General features: G+C 43.0%; 2 protein-coding genes across 8 annotated transcripts; one reads left to right on the plus strand and one right to left on the minus strand.

Annotated features, from left to right (window-relative positions):
* Positions 1-54: 54 nt before the first annotated feature.
* Positions 55-5,937, minus strand: LOC120798124 (gamma-glutamylaminecyclotransferase-like). Of its 3 annotated transcripts, none has more exons than XM_040142179.1 (2): positions 5,836-5,937; positions 55-1,408 (listed from the first exon to the last, which is right to left on the minus strand). In XM_040142179.1, exon 2 carries the CDS (start codon positions 1,382-1,384, stop codon positions 929-931), a length of 456 nt encoding a protein of 151 aa, XP_039998113.1. In that variant the 5' UTR covers positions 1,385-1,408; positions 5,836-5,937; the 3' UTR covers positions 55-928. The 3 variants fall into 3 exon arrangements, with proteins under 3 accessions (XP_039998113.1, XP_039998112.1, XP_039998111.1); XM_040142178.1 differs by lacking the exon at positions 5,836-5,937 and adding an exon at positions 2,143-4,614; XM_040142177.1 differs by lacking the exon at positions 5,836-5,937 and adding an exon at positions 2,070-4,614.
* On the plus strand, positions 4,741-13,484 carry arl13b (ADP-ribosylation factor-like 13b). Of its 5 annotated transcripts, none has more exons than XM_040142171.1 (10): positions 4,741-4,887; positions 7,762-7,832; positions 8,216-8,465; positions 8,839-8,944; positions 9,187-9,389; positions 9,699-9,813; positions 9,952-10,111; positions 10,827-10,949; positions 11,593-11,661; positions 12,423-13,484. In XM_040142171.1, the coding sequence occupies exons 1-10, from the start codon at positions 4,778-4,780 to the stop codon at positions 12,497-12,499; spliced, it is 1,284 nt and encodes a 427-aa protein (XP_039998105.1). In that variant the 5' UTR covers positions 4,741-4,777; the 3' UTR covers positions 12,500-13,484. The 5 variants fall into 5 exon arrangements, with proteins under 5 accessions (XP_039998105.1, XP_039998108.1, XP_039998109.1 ...); XM_040142174.1 differs by having other exon boundaries at positions 4,742-4,887; positions 12,566-13,484; XM_040142172.1 differs by lacking the exon at positions 4,741-4,887 and adding an exon at positions 5,362-5,978 and having other exon boundaries at positions 12,423-13,483.
* Positions 13,485-14,844: the final 1,360 nt, after the last annotated feature.

Below are 14,844 nucleotides of genomic sequence, written 5' to 3' on the forward strand. Positions count from 1 at the left end.
GATTGTGTTCATAAGAAAAGAAAAAAAAAAAAAAAAAAAAGAGACAACCCGGAAAGTGATCTTGTTTTAATGTGGTTGTCATGGTTACACAGCTCCTGATGGGATGAGAACACAACACAAATGAACACCATTAAAAAAATTCAAATATAAAAGCGAAGTGGAATGTAGGGACAAAACCTACAAAGGGACCTGGGACCTATTCAAGTAAGTAAACACAACTCTGGCCTTTTAAAATGCCTCCCTGAGTGTCTTTGTCCCCGTGATTCCGAGAAGCACAGACAAGCGACGTTGACTCCTTTAAGCTGAAAAATCTCACACTCCATCTTTAAAATCTCCAAGAGAACTTGACCAGACTTTTTAGTTTTACAGCAATAAATCACATATTGAGACCGTAGTAATCATACTGTTATTATTGACAACATAATGTGTTAAAATGTTACAGGGACGTATTAGCAAACGGGTCAATTTAGGCTTGTTTCCTTCTAAAAAAAAAAAAAAAGTTGCACTTTTGCTCAACTGATCAAACAGAGCTGAAAGTACATAACTCATCCCCATTAAATGGACTTCATTCACAGGGTTGATTTTCAAGATACAGTGCATATTGAAGGAATTACAGTATAACAAAAGCTTTCTAGTGTGATTTTTATAGTGCATAGTTGATCTAAAATCATGAAAATAAGGAGACCTTTAATCAGCTAATGCTCTGAAGTAAACAGGAGGCAAAACCTCCTTAGGACCGTATTTAGGCTGCGACCTGCATCCTTTACCGTCCTTCAGATCCTTCCTTCCTACTTTTACTGCTCTGAGACCCACTACCTAAGGTCAAATATATTATTCAGATACTTTAGCTACATCTCGCGTAGCCTATATTCAAGTGTAATTTTCCTTGGGACTTCACGGGTGAGTTCTCCCGCAGCGGCGAGCTGCGTCAGTCCCGTCCCTCTCGGGCCACGTACCCGAGCCCGTGATCCCCATGCGCGTCGTAGCTCTCGTGGGTGGGCAGCGAGGGCCAGTCCGGCTGGTACGTGGTCGTGCTGTACACGAACGCCTCCGTGACGTCTCCCGGTGACGGCGCCCGCCCCGCCGACTCCTTCACCTCCAGCTTGACCAGGGTCCGCTGGTACATGGCGGGGACGCCCTCAAAGTCGTCCAGGAACCGCAGCATCGCGTCGTCCACGCGGTAGATCTCGCCGTGGACGCGGCGGCCCCGGCCGGGGATGTTGAGGAGGAAAGGAATGTTGTGTCTGCCGGCGATGACCAGCGGGTATTTCTCGGCGGTGACGGCCGAGGCGAGGAACTCGGCTTTCCCATTGGTGCCGGCGAACATACGGAAGTGGTTAGGCTGCCCTTTCTTCAGGGTGCCGTAGACAAAGACACGACTCATGCGGATGCCGGAGGGCAGACACACCTGTAAAATATGCAAGGAATCCTTTTAACACACTTGTTATTTTTTACTGGCAATGTTATGAGTTGCTATTTGGCTCATTCTTGTTTATTGGAGGCTTTGGCAAGTACATCTGCGAGACGAAAGTGCATTTAGGCAAAAAAAAACAAAAAAAACAACAAATTTTTATCGATTTACAGGAATGCCACAAAACGAAACTGTCCCACAAAATAAAAGGAAAACAGGAAGTGCGGCTGAGAAAACAAAAAACAAAGTGTGACTAAAACCCATATGAGAAAATGGAAGTCCCCTTGAGACAAGACGACTGCCCCAAAAAAAAAAAAGTTTTGATATTAATTAATTAATATTTAATATCCACATTTACTTTAGTAAAAGCACAAAATACACTTAAAGTCACAAAGGTCAACATCCTCATGCAAAATGTCCCATTTCAGAATAATGCGTGTGTATATATACAGACAACAGGTACCTCAAAATTGTACTTGAGTAAATGTGCATCTTAGCACCACCGGTGCTGTATACAGTTTGTAAGCTACACACATGCATCGTAAATACAGAGGCGGACAAAATAACAGAAGCGACCGACAACCCTCTCTGCTCATTACAACAACCCCGCAGCGATGTCGAACACAAAATGGACATTTCGCGGTCCTCGCTGCCTTACGACTAAAAATCGCAGAGTCGCCGTTAGCAACGAAAACGGGTCAGCCTTCCGCGCGCGGCCCGTTTTCATTCACCTTAAAACGCCACCGCGGCAGTGCAGGCTCGCCAGGGACGCGGCGAAGAGGACGGGTCGAGGAGGACCAGCAAAGATGAAGCAAAGTTTAACCGGAAAAACAAAAAAAAATCCAGAAGTGAAATGACACATGCGCAGTAGAATTCAGATAAGCTGGTACCAAACGACAGATGGCGCTAAAGTGATGAGGAAACGTCAGGAGATTGACAAAATAAAAACGGGAAACACTGAGTAGATGAAATACACCAGGAAAAACATAACCGGAGCGGGGCGGGATATGACAGTGCCCCCCACCTCAAAGGGACAGCATCCCATGTCCCAGGCTGGTCAGGATGGCATTGGTGGAAGTCCTGGATGAGGTCTGGATCCATATTATTACCCCGATCTCTCCTCAGGACTGTACCCCTCCAAGTTCCGCTGGTTCTGACAACCACGACTATGAAGCGCCAGGAAAGGCCTCACTGTATTCACAAGCCAGGCAGGGTGTTACCTCCCCAGGCGAGGTGGCTGCTCCGCTTGGCCAGGGAGACAACACAGCGTAGGCAGGTTTCCAGCTCCTGGGTTAAGCCGCTCAGTTTGGCCGGCGGACAGGAGAGACTGACGGTGGCACCGAGAAGAGAGTAGAAAGCCTTTCGTAACCGGGAGATGAACCGCAGTATGACACTACATCCCTAGGGAATTCGTGAAGACGAAAAGCATGCCTACACCGCCTCCTCGGCCCAGGAAGAAATTAGGCAGAGGATGAATGGTGGTGGATGGTCCACCATGTTGACAAAGACGGTCCGGCTTACTCCGGGGGTGACAGGTGAGAAAGGACCTGTGGGCCCAATGGATGACCTGAGAACACTGAGCGGCAGGGACAAACAACCGGTTTGAGGGACAGCTGCACGTGGATATTAACGTGTGCCTGTCTGACCCTTTCCTCAATGCCCCATGTGACAGCCCCCATCACACAGGAAGAGTGCAGGTTGCTGGCGGGAGACCTTGGGTCTGAGTCAGGATCAAACAGGCGAGACAAGGCATCTGGCTTAATGTTCAGGGAACCAGGATGGTAAGACAGGGAAAAGTTGAATCTATTAAAGAAAATGGCCCCCCTGATTTGTCTGGCACGGAGCCGCTCGGATGCACCAGCTGCTGGATGTACTCCAAGTCTTTACGGTCAGTCCAAACCGAGAAAGATTGCTAAACTCCCTCCACCCACCGGCACCACGCCTCCAAAGCCACCTTGACAGCCAGCAGCTCCCTGTTCCTCATGTCATAATTACTCTTGGCAGGAGAGAAAAGGAAAGGAAAGGTGCAGGGATCGAGCTTGTTATCCATCAGAGTCCGCTTGGAGAGGACAGCCCCAATGCCTACGTCCGCGGCATCCACCGCCACAACGAGTGGTGACTGGGATCTGGAAGAGTGAGGATGGGCGCCGAGGCGAAGCCCTCCCTCAACCTCCGGAAAGCCTGATCAGCCTTGGGAGACCACTGAAACCTGATGCGGGGGGAGATTAGGGCATGCAGCGGGGCAGCAACAGTGCTAAAAGTTCCCGATCAAACCTCTGCAGAAAAGAGCAAAACCCAGGATATGTTAAACTAGCTCGTGACTACTCGGCATGAGCCACTCAGCGACAGCGCTGACCTTAGCAGAGTCCATGTGAATGTTTTTCTCCCTGAGATGATGAGCCCCAGGAATACAACGGTGGCGTTACGCTTTGTCAGGATATGTTTCGTCATTTTTACTAAAATTTTGATGGTGGGAGTGGCGCTAACGATAACTGTTATTGTTGTCGGCGGCCCAGCATTCAGGTTTTGCTCTTATTCTAATGGTACCAAATAGACGTAATTAAGTGAGGACGACATTTAAAGTGAACTTGTTTCATTTTTAAGATAAATTACTGAGTGAAACAATAGTGCTCACAAGCGAACAAAATAAAAACACTAATTTAAAAGTCTTAGAAAAAAAAAAAGTTGGAATCAAAATACAGCACACACGCATAAATCAAGAGTTTTAAGTGTTCACCAGACCAATTACACAACAACGGAATAATATTAATAAGTTAAAAAAAGAAAGAGAATAATCATATGTATGTATTCCCAATGATGAACTTTTGGATCATTTGTATACACCGCAAAAACTACTACAGCTACATCCACTGGTAATTAGTTAGACAGGGTCTTTGGAAAGAGGGCTGTAAACTAAAGGGAGGGAAACAAAGTAGTATTCAATAATTAAACATCTATAATAAAAGCGAGATTTGACTGATGGCTCCATTAAAACCCACTTAACGAAACAGAAGTATTTACAAGGCCATGCAACGATAATAATGCCACAGCAGAGGAAAACATTAAAAAGTATCACACTAAAGGCTTTAAACTTCATTGTTGAGTTCAGCACCTCTTATAATTGGCGCCAAAAGGACAACGGCCCCATTACTGTCCATTCAGTCAATTTCAGTGCCCGCAATGGATCCCGGTAAACAAATAAAGGTTCCTTCTGTAGATTATTTTGAGATCTCGTAAAAATTAAGCAGACGTTGTCTCAAGAGGGCGATAATGTTTTCTTCAGACAGACTCTGTTACTGAAGACGCACATTCCTCATCCTGCCCCGCTCCTCTGACTCGCAGACTCGCCCGTGAGTGCTCGTTGAGATGAACTGGGACCGTGCTTCAGCCCAGGAATTGAAACGCATCCATCTTTGCCGAAATAAGACACTTGGCATTCAGTCAGGCAGCGGAGCGGCCCCGCGGACTCAGTCCAGGTAAGCTAGGAATTCCTCATATACCTTCCACTTTGGTGGAGAATCAATGATACCTGGTGAAGCAATAAGAAAAGATTTGGCTTTTAAAAATAAACACAGCCTTCGAGGCCGTGGTGTCTCTCTTGTTATCTATATATTTTAAACATTGCGTTTGTGACATGAGTCAGGTACGTTATGTTTTGTTTTGTTTTTTGCAAGGGGGTAACAAGACAAAAAAGGTTAGAAACCATCGTTTTAATCTTAACAATGGACTGTATGCTATATGCTTTGTCGTATTTCTTTACGTTAAACCTTGGTATGAAAAGTAACTAGTCACTCTAGCCGCCCGTCGAATAAATGCAGTGGAGTAAAAACTACAGTATTTCTTCCTGAGATGTAGTGAAGTGGAGGTCTAGCGCAAGATGGAAACAGGTACCTCAAAAGTTGTACGCTAGTCAAGTAGCTGCGCACGCGCACCACACTCTCCTCGATCGGGGCGACGCCGTTCCGTCGTGTACGCACGATGACGTGAGCGCGTCCGCAGCCTAGCAGCAGAAAAATCGGCGTAAACAAAGCAGCGAGTTACGAATCGGCTAACGCAAATCAGCTAACGTGTCGCGAGGGAAATGCCTAGTGTGGCTGCGTTAGGCGATTTTGGAAAAAACTGTTTTATTGTATTGGTGAGAGAAACTTTAATTCATATGGGAACGGACTCGCTCAGGTGCTGAGACTGAGGCTAAACGAGTTAACGAGGCACTGTTATCCCTAGCACCATTAGCTTTAGCTAACGGGACACGGATTTTGTATTTCTGGAAATCGATGTTTCCAAGATAACGTGTATCGATAACGCATGGTGACGGCTCACTTGATTCATCGGCGCTGTTCAGGCCGACGGTTTTTTAAAGCTGCCAACGCTGACGTTACCATGAGTTAGTTTGCTATGCGGTTAATGTAGGTTAAGGGTCTTACCGCTGGCTGAGCTAGGGCTGGATGTTGGTGTGACGGTCCTGGCCGGATGACCGTTTGACTGCAGTCATCTGGACTCGGACTGCGATGTTCAGCCTGATGGCGAATTGCTGCAACTGGCTAAAACGTTGGCGAGAGCCCGCTAGGTGAGTTATGTGATATTATGAGGCTCATAACTTTCATTCTCCAGTAGTTTGCAAGCATGGGATAGAGACTGACTTGATGTTTTCAGTCTCTTTCCACTTGTTCAAATAAGTTCATTATAATCCATTCTTACTTTTTTTACACACAACATATTAAAGAATTTACAACCACCGAAATATCACACAGCTTTAAGTCAGCCAGTCGATCTTTACTAATATCAACTCTTATTTTGACATTTACCTCACGGCAGAATTCTGTGCTTTGTTTACAGGTGTAATGGTTATTTAAGCAATACAGGTGACATGATGAACTTCCATTCTGCTTATATTTTAACTTTTTGACGATCATAAATTGAGAAAACAATCAGATTAATTATAGATTAATAAAGTGTGAGCATAATTTAGCAAGTAAGTAAGATAGCAAATTAGTTGCAGCTCTTGATATTTTCATTTTATTCCAATCATTCATCTTGTTTTAGAGATAATTCAGTGTCTCTCTTTTGTTCTGTATTTTTAATGAACATACCGTAAGCCTGCAGTATTGTTTTAGACGTGAGGTCCTTGGTTCCTGGTTACAGAGCATGTAAAACACTGAGTTTGCAGCAGAAGGGCCAGAAAAATGTAATTGACAGTGCTTAAGCCACGTGGTACCTGTGAGGCATCTGATCCTTTGGACTTAGTCAGAAATCCTCCCCTAATCCTACTGCCGGGTCTCTTCGTTTTGGCGTGTTGCTGTGAGGGGTTTGTAGCAGTGAGGACAGAGGGTTATGGGTTAGCGCACAGAGGGCAGATAGTGTCTAACCGTTTGGAGGTTTACATCAAGAGCCTGCCCTGATGAAAGCCAGTTGGCTCCAGAGGACGGTTAGATGGATCGTGCGGTTACTGTCTTTTCGGCGAAAGTGTCAAAGTTAAGTATGCAGCCAGGAGACAAAGACAAGTGTGACTATGTGTACGATTTAGCTTCTTCTTAGGTCCTAGCACTCTCTTTTTCAGTGTCTGTTTACTCAGTGGATTCAGGTCTCTCTCTTCCCTTTTTTTTGTTCTTTATGTTGTGTTTTGGTCCTTTTCCTTCAAGACAACATTTAATGACAGGAGCCATAATGTAAACCTAAAGATTTGTAAGATCCCCCCATCTTGCTGCCCCGGTGTGTGCATGCTGCCTACCTGCAGAGAAGACAGAGTGTGCACCTGTTCTTTTGTCGTCCTTCTTTCTCCAGGAATGCATTTTGAACATTCATAGTGGCTAATATCAATACCAGTATGCTTTTTTTCTGAGTCTGAATAGAAATGCAGTTGTCGTATGGCATTTAGGAGGATTTAAAAACAAGATGTGTTGTTTATTGAAATATGTATACAGTGACATAATCGTGGGAAAACGGAAGACAGAAAAGCAATTCCACAATTGGCCAAATATCAGTACTAAGAATGCATTTTAAACTGGATATTGATAGTAAGCCAATATACTGTATTTTGATTTTACACCTTAGTTTAATTTGTGTTAGCTGACCACGTGACTGTTGCTGACTCACTCAGTCCACTGAGCAGATCTCTGATTGCGTTGGTCATTCAGATTATTAATTGGCTTATCTCTGCCCCCACATGCGTCATGTAAACCAATGCCAGGTCGCCTCTTTAGCTTAGGAGACAGCACATTTAGATGCAGGGCACCACAGACGGCATCGGATGCCCCACTTCTAGCCTGGACCTTTGGGCCCGACTGAAGTAGTAGTGATGTTGGTGGTGTACATGTGTGTTCATTTTTTTTTCCCCCTTTCTTATCTTACAGGAAAGTGACTCTGGTGATGGTGGGACTGGATAATGCAGGGAAGACGGCCACAGTACGAGGAATCCAAGGAGGTTAGGGCCTTTTGTTATAAATGTTAATAATGTATGTTTAGTGTTTTGCATGGTTTTCTTATTTTAATTTTTTTTTATAAACTACAGAAAAGCTGTATTTGTAAACTGTGTTCTCCATCTTGTGAATTCTGAATAAACTGCCCTACTTGATCTTACGTGTAGTATTTGTTTTTTCTTGTATATTTTACATCAAATTTGACTGCTTGCAGTTATGCCTCTCTGCTTTTATATTTTATCGCTGCTAATGCATTTTTAAATTTTTGAAGCACAATAAGCTGTGCAACAAAGTCTGTGTTGAAGGGTTTTATTGACCTTATGGCGTGCATTCTCTCTACTGATTTAATTTCCCCTCGCTATCTTTCTTTTGTTATCTTTTCCCTCAGAGAATCCCCAGGATGTGGCTCCAACAGTAGGCTTTTCCAAGGTCGACCTGAAGCAGGGCAAGTTCGAAGTGACCATCTTCGACCTCGGTGGTGGGAAGAGAATCCGGGGCATATGGAAGAACTACTACTCGGAGTCACATGGTGTGGTTTTTGTGGTGGACTCCAGCGACGTCCAGCGGATCCAGGAGACGCGGGAAACAATGGCCGAGGTCCTCCAGCACCCACGCATCGCCGGCAAACCTGTGCTAGTGTGAGTGCGCTATCACCCAAGGAAATGATGCTTTGACACAGACTTAAAAAATGAAAAAAGTATGTATTCCAAAAGGGGGGACGAATGTGAGGGGATTTTAAAAAAAGAAAGAAAGAAAAAAAAAAAGGCCGATTTGACACAGAGGGCGAGGTGTAAAAGATGGGGACATAATAGGGAAAGTCCTTGGTCCAGTTTACTGCTGGGAACTGGTGATTTGATAACTGTCCTTGCAACTACTTTACCTCTCTCTCCAAAGATTGAGGGAGTTGGTTGAACTTGGAGCTAGTCTAGCCTTGTCACAGGAGAAGGAGTGCAAAGTTTTGTCTTCTTATTTAGCTCTCACTAATATCTCTTTATTCCTCTCTGCTTTCAGGCTTGCCAACAAACAGGACCAGGAGGGAGCACTGGCTGAAGCAGACATCATTGAGAACCTGTCGTTAGAGAAGCTTGTTAACGAGAACAAGTGTCTCTGTCAGATCGTAAGTGTTTGTGCACCTGTTGTGTAGTGGGAGTTGAGTGACATTAAGGATATTTGGTTTAACTGCCGTTTTACCCATGGGCTTTTTGAGCACAGGGTATTTTCTGTCTTTACAATAGTACGATGTAAGGTAACAAGCAGTTTGGAGGCTGCTTTCATCCAAAGGCTCCTGCAAAACCACAAGTGCTTACATTTTTACTCATCCTGGCAGCGTCTAATCTCTCAACATATGTTCTACCCCAGGAGCCATGCTCTGCCGTCCTGGGTTACGGCAAAAAGGTTGACAAGTCCATTAAGAAGGGCCTGAACTGGCTCCTCAACAACATTGCCAAAGACTACGAGGCCATTACTGAGCGTGTGCAGAAGGACACGGCCGAGCAGCGCGCTCAGGAGGAGCAGGACAAGAAGGAGCGGGCGGAGAGAGTACGGCGGATACGAGAAGAGAGGTGAGGACATGAGTGATGGATGGAGGAAAACACAAGGAACATAAAAAAAATTCAGCATCTGTAGACTGAAGACCACTTTCCTGATTAAAAACTGTCCTGTCCTACTAAAAACAAAGCCAAAAAATGAAAATGGCTAAACTATAAAGTGGAATGTAAAAAAGTCAAAGACGGATAAGGAAAGAAATGTATGTTAGGTAAGATAAAGGAGAGAGAAGATGGTCAGAGTGGAATGATAAATTAAGCTAGGGAGACGTGTAAATGTCAAAATGCAAAGGATGTTAATGTGTTGACAATTTGTTCTCTCCACAGAGATCGACAGGAGCGAGAAGAGGCAGAACGAGAAGGCAGGCCGATCCAGGAAGAGGAGCCTGGTGAGGAAAACATACCCAGCCCCTTCCAGCCAATCAACAACGTAATCTCTGAGGTGTGTAACTACTGTGTACACGTCATGGGATGGTGTATTGATGTGTCTGAGACTGTTAAGACTTGTAATTGGAGCTGAAGTTATAGTTTTTTTCAAAGAGGTCAGGAATGATAGCTTTGCCTTTCATGTTCCTTTTAGAACGAGGATAAAGAAAAGGAGAGGAAGAGGCAAAGAGAGCTGCAGGAGGGCAGGACTAATAGCCTGAAGGCAGATGTTGATCAAGAGGAAGAGGAGTACGAGGAGGACAATGACGAAGAACCAGATGACTCAAGACAAACGCCAGAAAATGCCAGTTCAGGTGAGGGATGCATCTTAAAAACCACCTCAAAATTTCAAGTTTAGTTTAAAAAAAAAAAAAAACTAAAAAAAACTGTGTACAGTTTTGTGGCTGATAAAACTTTTCAAAGACATGCCTGGTTGATTGGATAACACCCCCAGATTTCAATCACTGGGCAAATAGTTCAACAGTTTTATAAATTTGCATAAAGATGTATTTAAAACTGAAAAATGAATATTATTATCTGTAGATGCGAGGGCAGCGGGTAACTCTGAAGAACCTTTGCTCTCAGCATGTGGTTCAGCCTTGCACCATATTGGAAGAAAGTCAGAGCTTGTTGATAAACAGAAACCAAGATACTGGCTCTGTTGTCATTTTGAAAGCAAATGATTAAACAAACATCAAGAAACTGAAAGTATTACAAGAAATATTTTGAAAATAGGAAGCGATATCCCACCAAATTAAGCGACTATCTTAAATGTAACGTCTTTTTCTTCACTAATTTCAGAGTACTGAATATCTGATAGAGCTAATTACACATTAAGAAGATAATTACCTGATGAATTAAGGGATAAAAAGATCAAACTTGCTCAAGTCCAGTGATGGAAGATGAAGGGACGATGCAGGGGAAGACTGAAACAATTTTGTTGAGGCTTATATTGATAAATTTAGTTATTACTGCATGTCTGAACTCCAGCCCCTGGGTCTCATGCCCAAAATTTCTCGGTACATTCAGCCACAACAGACGAGCAAAGCAAGAAGAAGACGAGGAAGCTGCACCTGAAGAGGAAGCACCGGGTAGACCCGCTGAGGACAGAAGACGGGCCAGCGGAGAGCCCCACCCCTCCACCTCCTCCAGGTCAGTCTGTGCACCATCAGGGGTCGCCGCCCTTAAAAGTACTTTTGATGCAAACGGAACATTTCTTAGTGCTGCTGCTTCACAACGTTTGTTTCCCACCTACGGATCAGCAGGAGGCTTTTACTGTGAAGCAGCTATAGGAATTGCAATATATGTGTCACCCATTTAGAGAATGGAGAGCCTTTTTATTGGTACCATTCTTCAATACACATGGCTTTGCACAGGATACGAGAGATAAGAGGCGACCCCAGCGAGCTGTCAGAAAGGTCGTGGTTGCTTATAGCTCAGCGGATGATGAAATTTTAGCCCATGGATTAGGTGATGAAAGGAAGGAAGGATGGTGATGAGTAATGTGTTTTTGCGGTTGAACGCTTGATGGGGACTTCCGATACGTCTTTGGTAAAACGAAGCAAGCTTTCTATCTAGCAAGTAGCCAGCGTCACTGTCTGGATGTAGACTGTCAAGGTCATTGCAGTGACGTCATTGTTGCTAATCCTTCCGAGCAACCTCAAAATCTCGAAAGGAGTCACATATACCAGATTCTGCGTCTGGTGTAAAGAGGGAACCTGAGCATCACGTCTGACTTTTCTTTTTCATCCTGATGAGTTTCGTTTATTTTGTTTTCTTATTTTTTTGTTTTTAGTGGGATGGGCCACACCCAAAGTTTCTAGGCTGCCAAAACTAGAGCCACTGGGGGACTCGAAACATTCTGGTAAAGCTGCATGTAAAGTCTGGTTATGCTTCATTCCTCACTGCTAACCACTGTTTAATTTCATGCGTTACTTCCTTTTGTCATATAGTAAAATCACCCAGTAACTTTCTCACTAACCTGGTCTTTGTGTCGATTAACTGAACTGCACGGAATCAGTGTTTCCTCTATCCATAATGCGCCAAATGACAATGTGGACCCATTTTTTGGGTCCAGTTAAAATTCTAGCAAAGGTGCCAGTGTTTTTTTTTTTTTTTTTTTTTGTAACTTTATCATAAAAAATAAAAATGCAGATTGCGAATAGTAGCACCACATTAGTTTTTCTGAGAAGGAAACCCAGTGTATTTGTTCGTTTCACAGCAGTGGTGGCACATTTCGCAGTGTGGTGTTGCAGAGGAAACACTGAACTCTGTCTGCCTTGAGGTGTGTGTTGACTGTTAATTAGTATCACAGACCCGCATCGCTGTCTTTTTCTTCTCTTGCATCTCGCCAGGCATGTGTTTTGAATGTGTGTTGATCCTTCATCTTGGCAGACATCTTCATCGAGTCAAAGGCTTGTCTGTGTATTCATCCACAGTTTTCGTCCAGTCTACTCTTCCCATCTACCTCTGTGCAGCAACTGCCATGGCTAATGTCTTTCTCCTTTTGTTCCTATTGTTATAGATAGAACACTAATTGACAGTGTTTTTATTTTAGGACATGTTGGATGTACTTCGCTAACATAGTCGAACCTTTTTTTCCACCCCCCACCCCCACCCCCACAGAATTTTCCAAGAAGCCTCTCCCGCCTGTTGCGAACAGGCCGCGGCCTAATGGCGACGCTCATGACGTCATTTTTTAACCTCTTTTACTGATTGAGGTTGACTCCCGACCAATCACGGCTCTCCCCTTTGCTTTCTGTCTCAAGCAAGCGGTGTGTAGACAGCCAAACAGAAGACTCGGGACTCCAGGTGGGAGCCGGTGAGCTTGGAAGTGGGGCGGACAGGAAACACAAGGGCATCATGGGAAATGAAGTCCTGCTCGGACGCTGTAATTTGGTTTCACAAATTGAGACAGTTCAGTGTGAAACACTGAACCTGACTGAAGGGATTTTTGTCAGGTTCTGTCTTCGCTCAACAGAAGCATGTTGGGGGCTGAAGTCTCTCCACTACTTAAGACTGAAACTTTATTTTTTATCATTAATACCAGTGTTAAACATTTTGGACTCCATTTCCAACTGAAATGCTTTTAATTGACAAAGAATGTAAATATGTTAATTATAACCTTATGTATGTTTATGTCTGTTACTGAATAATGGATTTGTATACACACCGCCATTAAAAATAACCACATTTTATTCATTTATTTTTGCAACTTCAATTTTGTATAGTAAACAAAGGTTCATATGCACTTTTTTTTACTCTGCAAAACTGAAGATGCAGGAATTTGTATTGTGGATGTACCTGAATATGGGTCAAACGGAAGAGTGGCTTCTTAAGTGGCTTTTTACAGCTTAGTGCTTTAAATTTGATCTTTTTAAAATCAGACATATTTCTCTTTTTACAACACTAAGTAGTGTGAAATTAGGATGAATCACACCTTGCAAATGGAGGTCGAAACAGGTGAGTTGTGGATGTACAGTAATTACACATACTGTACTGTACATGGAAACGTGTTACACTACATCATGATTGTTAACTGGTCAATTTTAGTAATGAATGTCTACACATTTCACTTTGATTACTGAAGTTTTTATGGCCATGAAAAGAAAAATACAGGTTTCTTTAAAAATCTATAATAGGGACCTTTTTTTTTTTTCCTCTTGCCAGCAGCATCCTAAAGGATCTTTTTATTTATTGTTGAAAATGTAAACATATGAAAATATATTTGTCTACAGGGCTATAGATTATTTTTTTTTTTTTATACACGTTCTGCTGTTCACACTGTGTAACTGTTTTTAAAGTGATATTTCTCTCGAGGCAGGAATCAGCCTCAGACTTGCTGCCTCTCAGGTGGCCCTGAGGTGTGAGCCAGCATTGTTGTTGTTCCAGCGCTTCTGACTCCCTCTTCTGTACTCATTTTCACTTTGAAAAACAGCTGAAAATAGCTAAAATTGCATCTAAAAAAGCACAAACACAAATCTGGAGGAGAAAAAAAAAAAAAAAACCCTTAGCTGGAACACTCCATTGCCCCAGTTAAGTTTTATGTTGGAAGACTTTGCAGTGGGACGATGAGGGAGGAGAAAGTATCACTACACTGACACCTGGAACAGCCAATATTGGGTCAGGACACATGAGAATATGTATAGCAAACGTAAGAACATGAAATATCGCTTTCAAACCACAATACTGTGTTTCAAAGCTATAGTACAACACTCACTCTGTGGTTAATGAGCTAGATGTTTGAAAAAATATTTTTTCTACCCAGTTTGAATTTTATAACAGCACAATTAAAGATGTTTTAAATATATTCTTGACTGATTAGAAGTGATTTGTGTTTGTTTTTCTGTTTTCAAGTATTTCTAAATTATGAGCAGCTGCCACTAGATTTGGAAATGTAATGTTTGTTGCTGTGGGGTGTTTATGTTTTATTTTTGGCACAACGCAAAGTCAGTCTTTGCATCACCCAGCCCCTGCTTAGCATACACCTGGGTCTGTTTGTCACTGCTGATGTTGATTCAGTATTTCTGGTAACAGCTCTCACAGTCAGTGTAGTTTTGTAATCAGCTTTTCTGATATAAAGACTATGATTAGAGTCACGACCTAACACTGTCGCTTTCCAGTACTCTGGACTGTCTGCTTTGAACACTTACTTCTATTTTGGAAGGAAAAACCCCTAAAATGTCATTGAAATTTTTAAACCAACAATAGAGTAAATATCAAGACTGGATTATCAACTGGGTAAAGCGGGCAAATAGCCAGCGGGTTATTCCGTTGTAGAAGAACTGTAAGGCTACAACCACTGATTATTTCATTTATCGATACATCTGACACTTTGTTCTTTAATAATCAATTAATTGTTCAGCATATAAAGTGTCAGAAAATGCTGAAATATATCAATCAGTATTCCCAGAAGCCCGATTGAACATATCCAAGTTGCTTTTTTTGTCTCTCAAACAATTAAGAACTCTACGGGGTACTGTAGATATAATCATCTGCAAATATATTGAGTCATAGTACAGTCATATAATCTGAAGTTTTTAAAAGA

The sequence above is a fragment of the Xiphias gladius genome, chromosome 13 (genome assembly GCF_016859285.1).
Source record: "Xiphias gladius isolate SHS-SW01 ecotype Sanya breed wild chromosome 13, ASM1685928v1, whole genome shotgun sequence".
Classification (NCBI taxonomy): Eukaryota; Metazoa; Chordata; class Actinopteri; order Istiophoriformes; family Xiphiidae; genus Xiphias; species Xiphias gladius.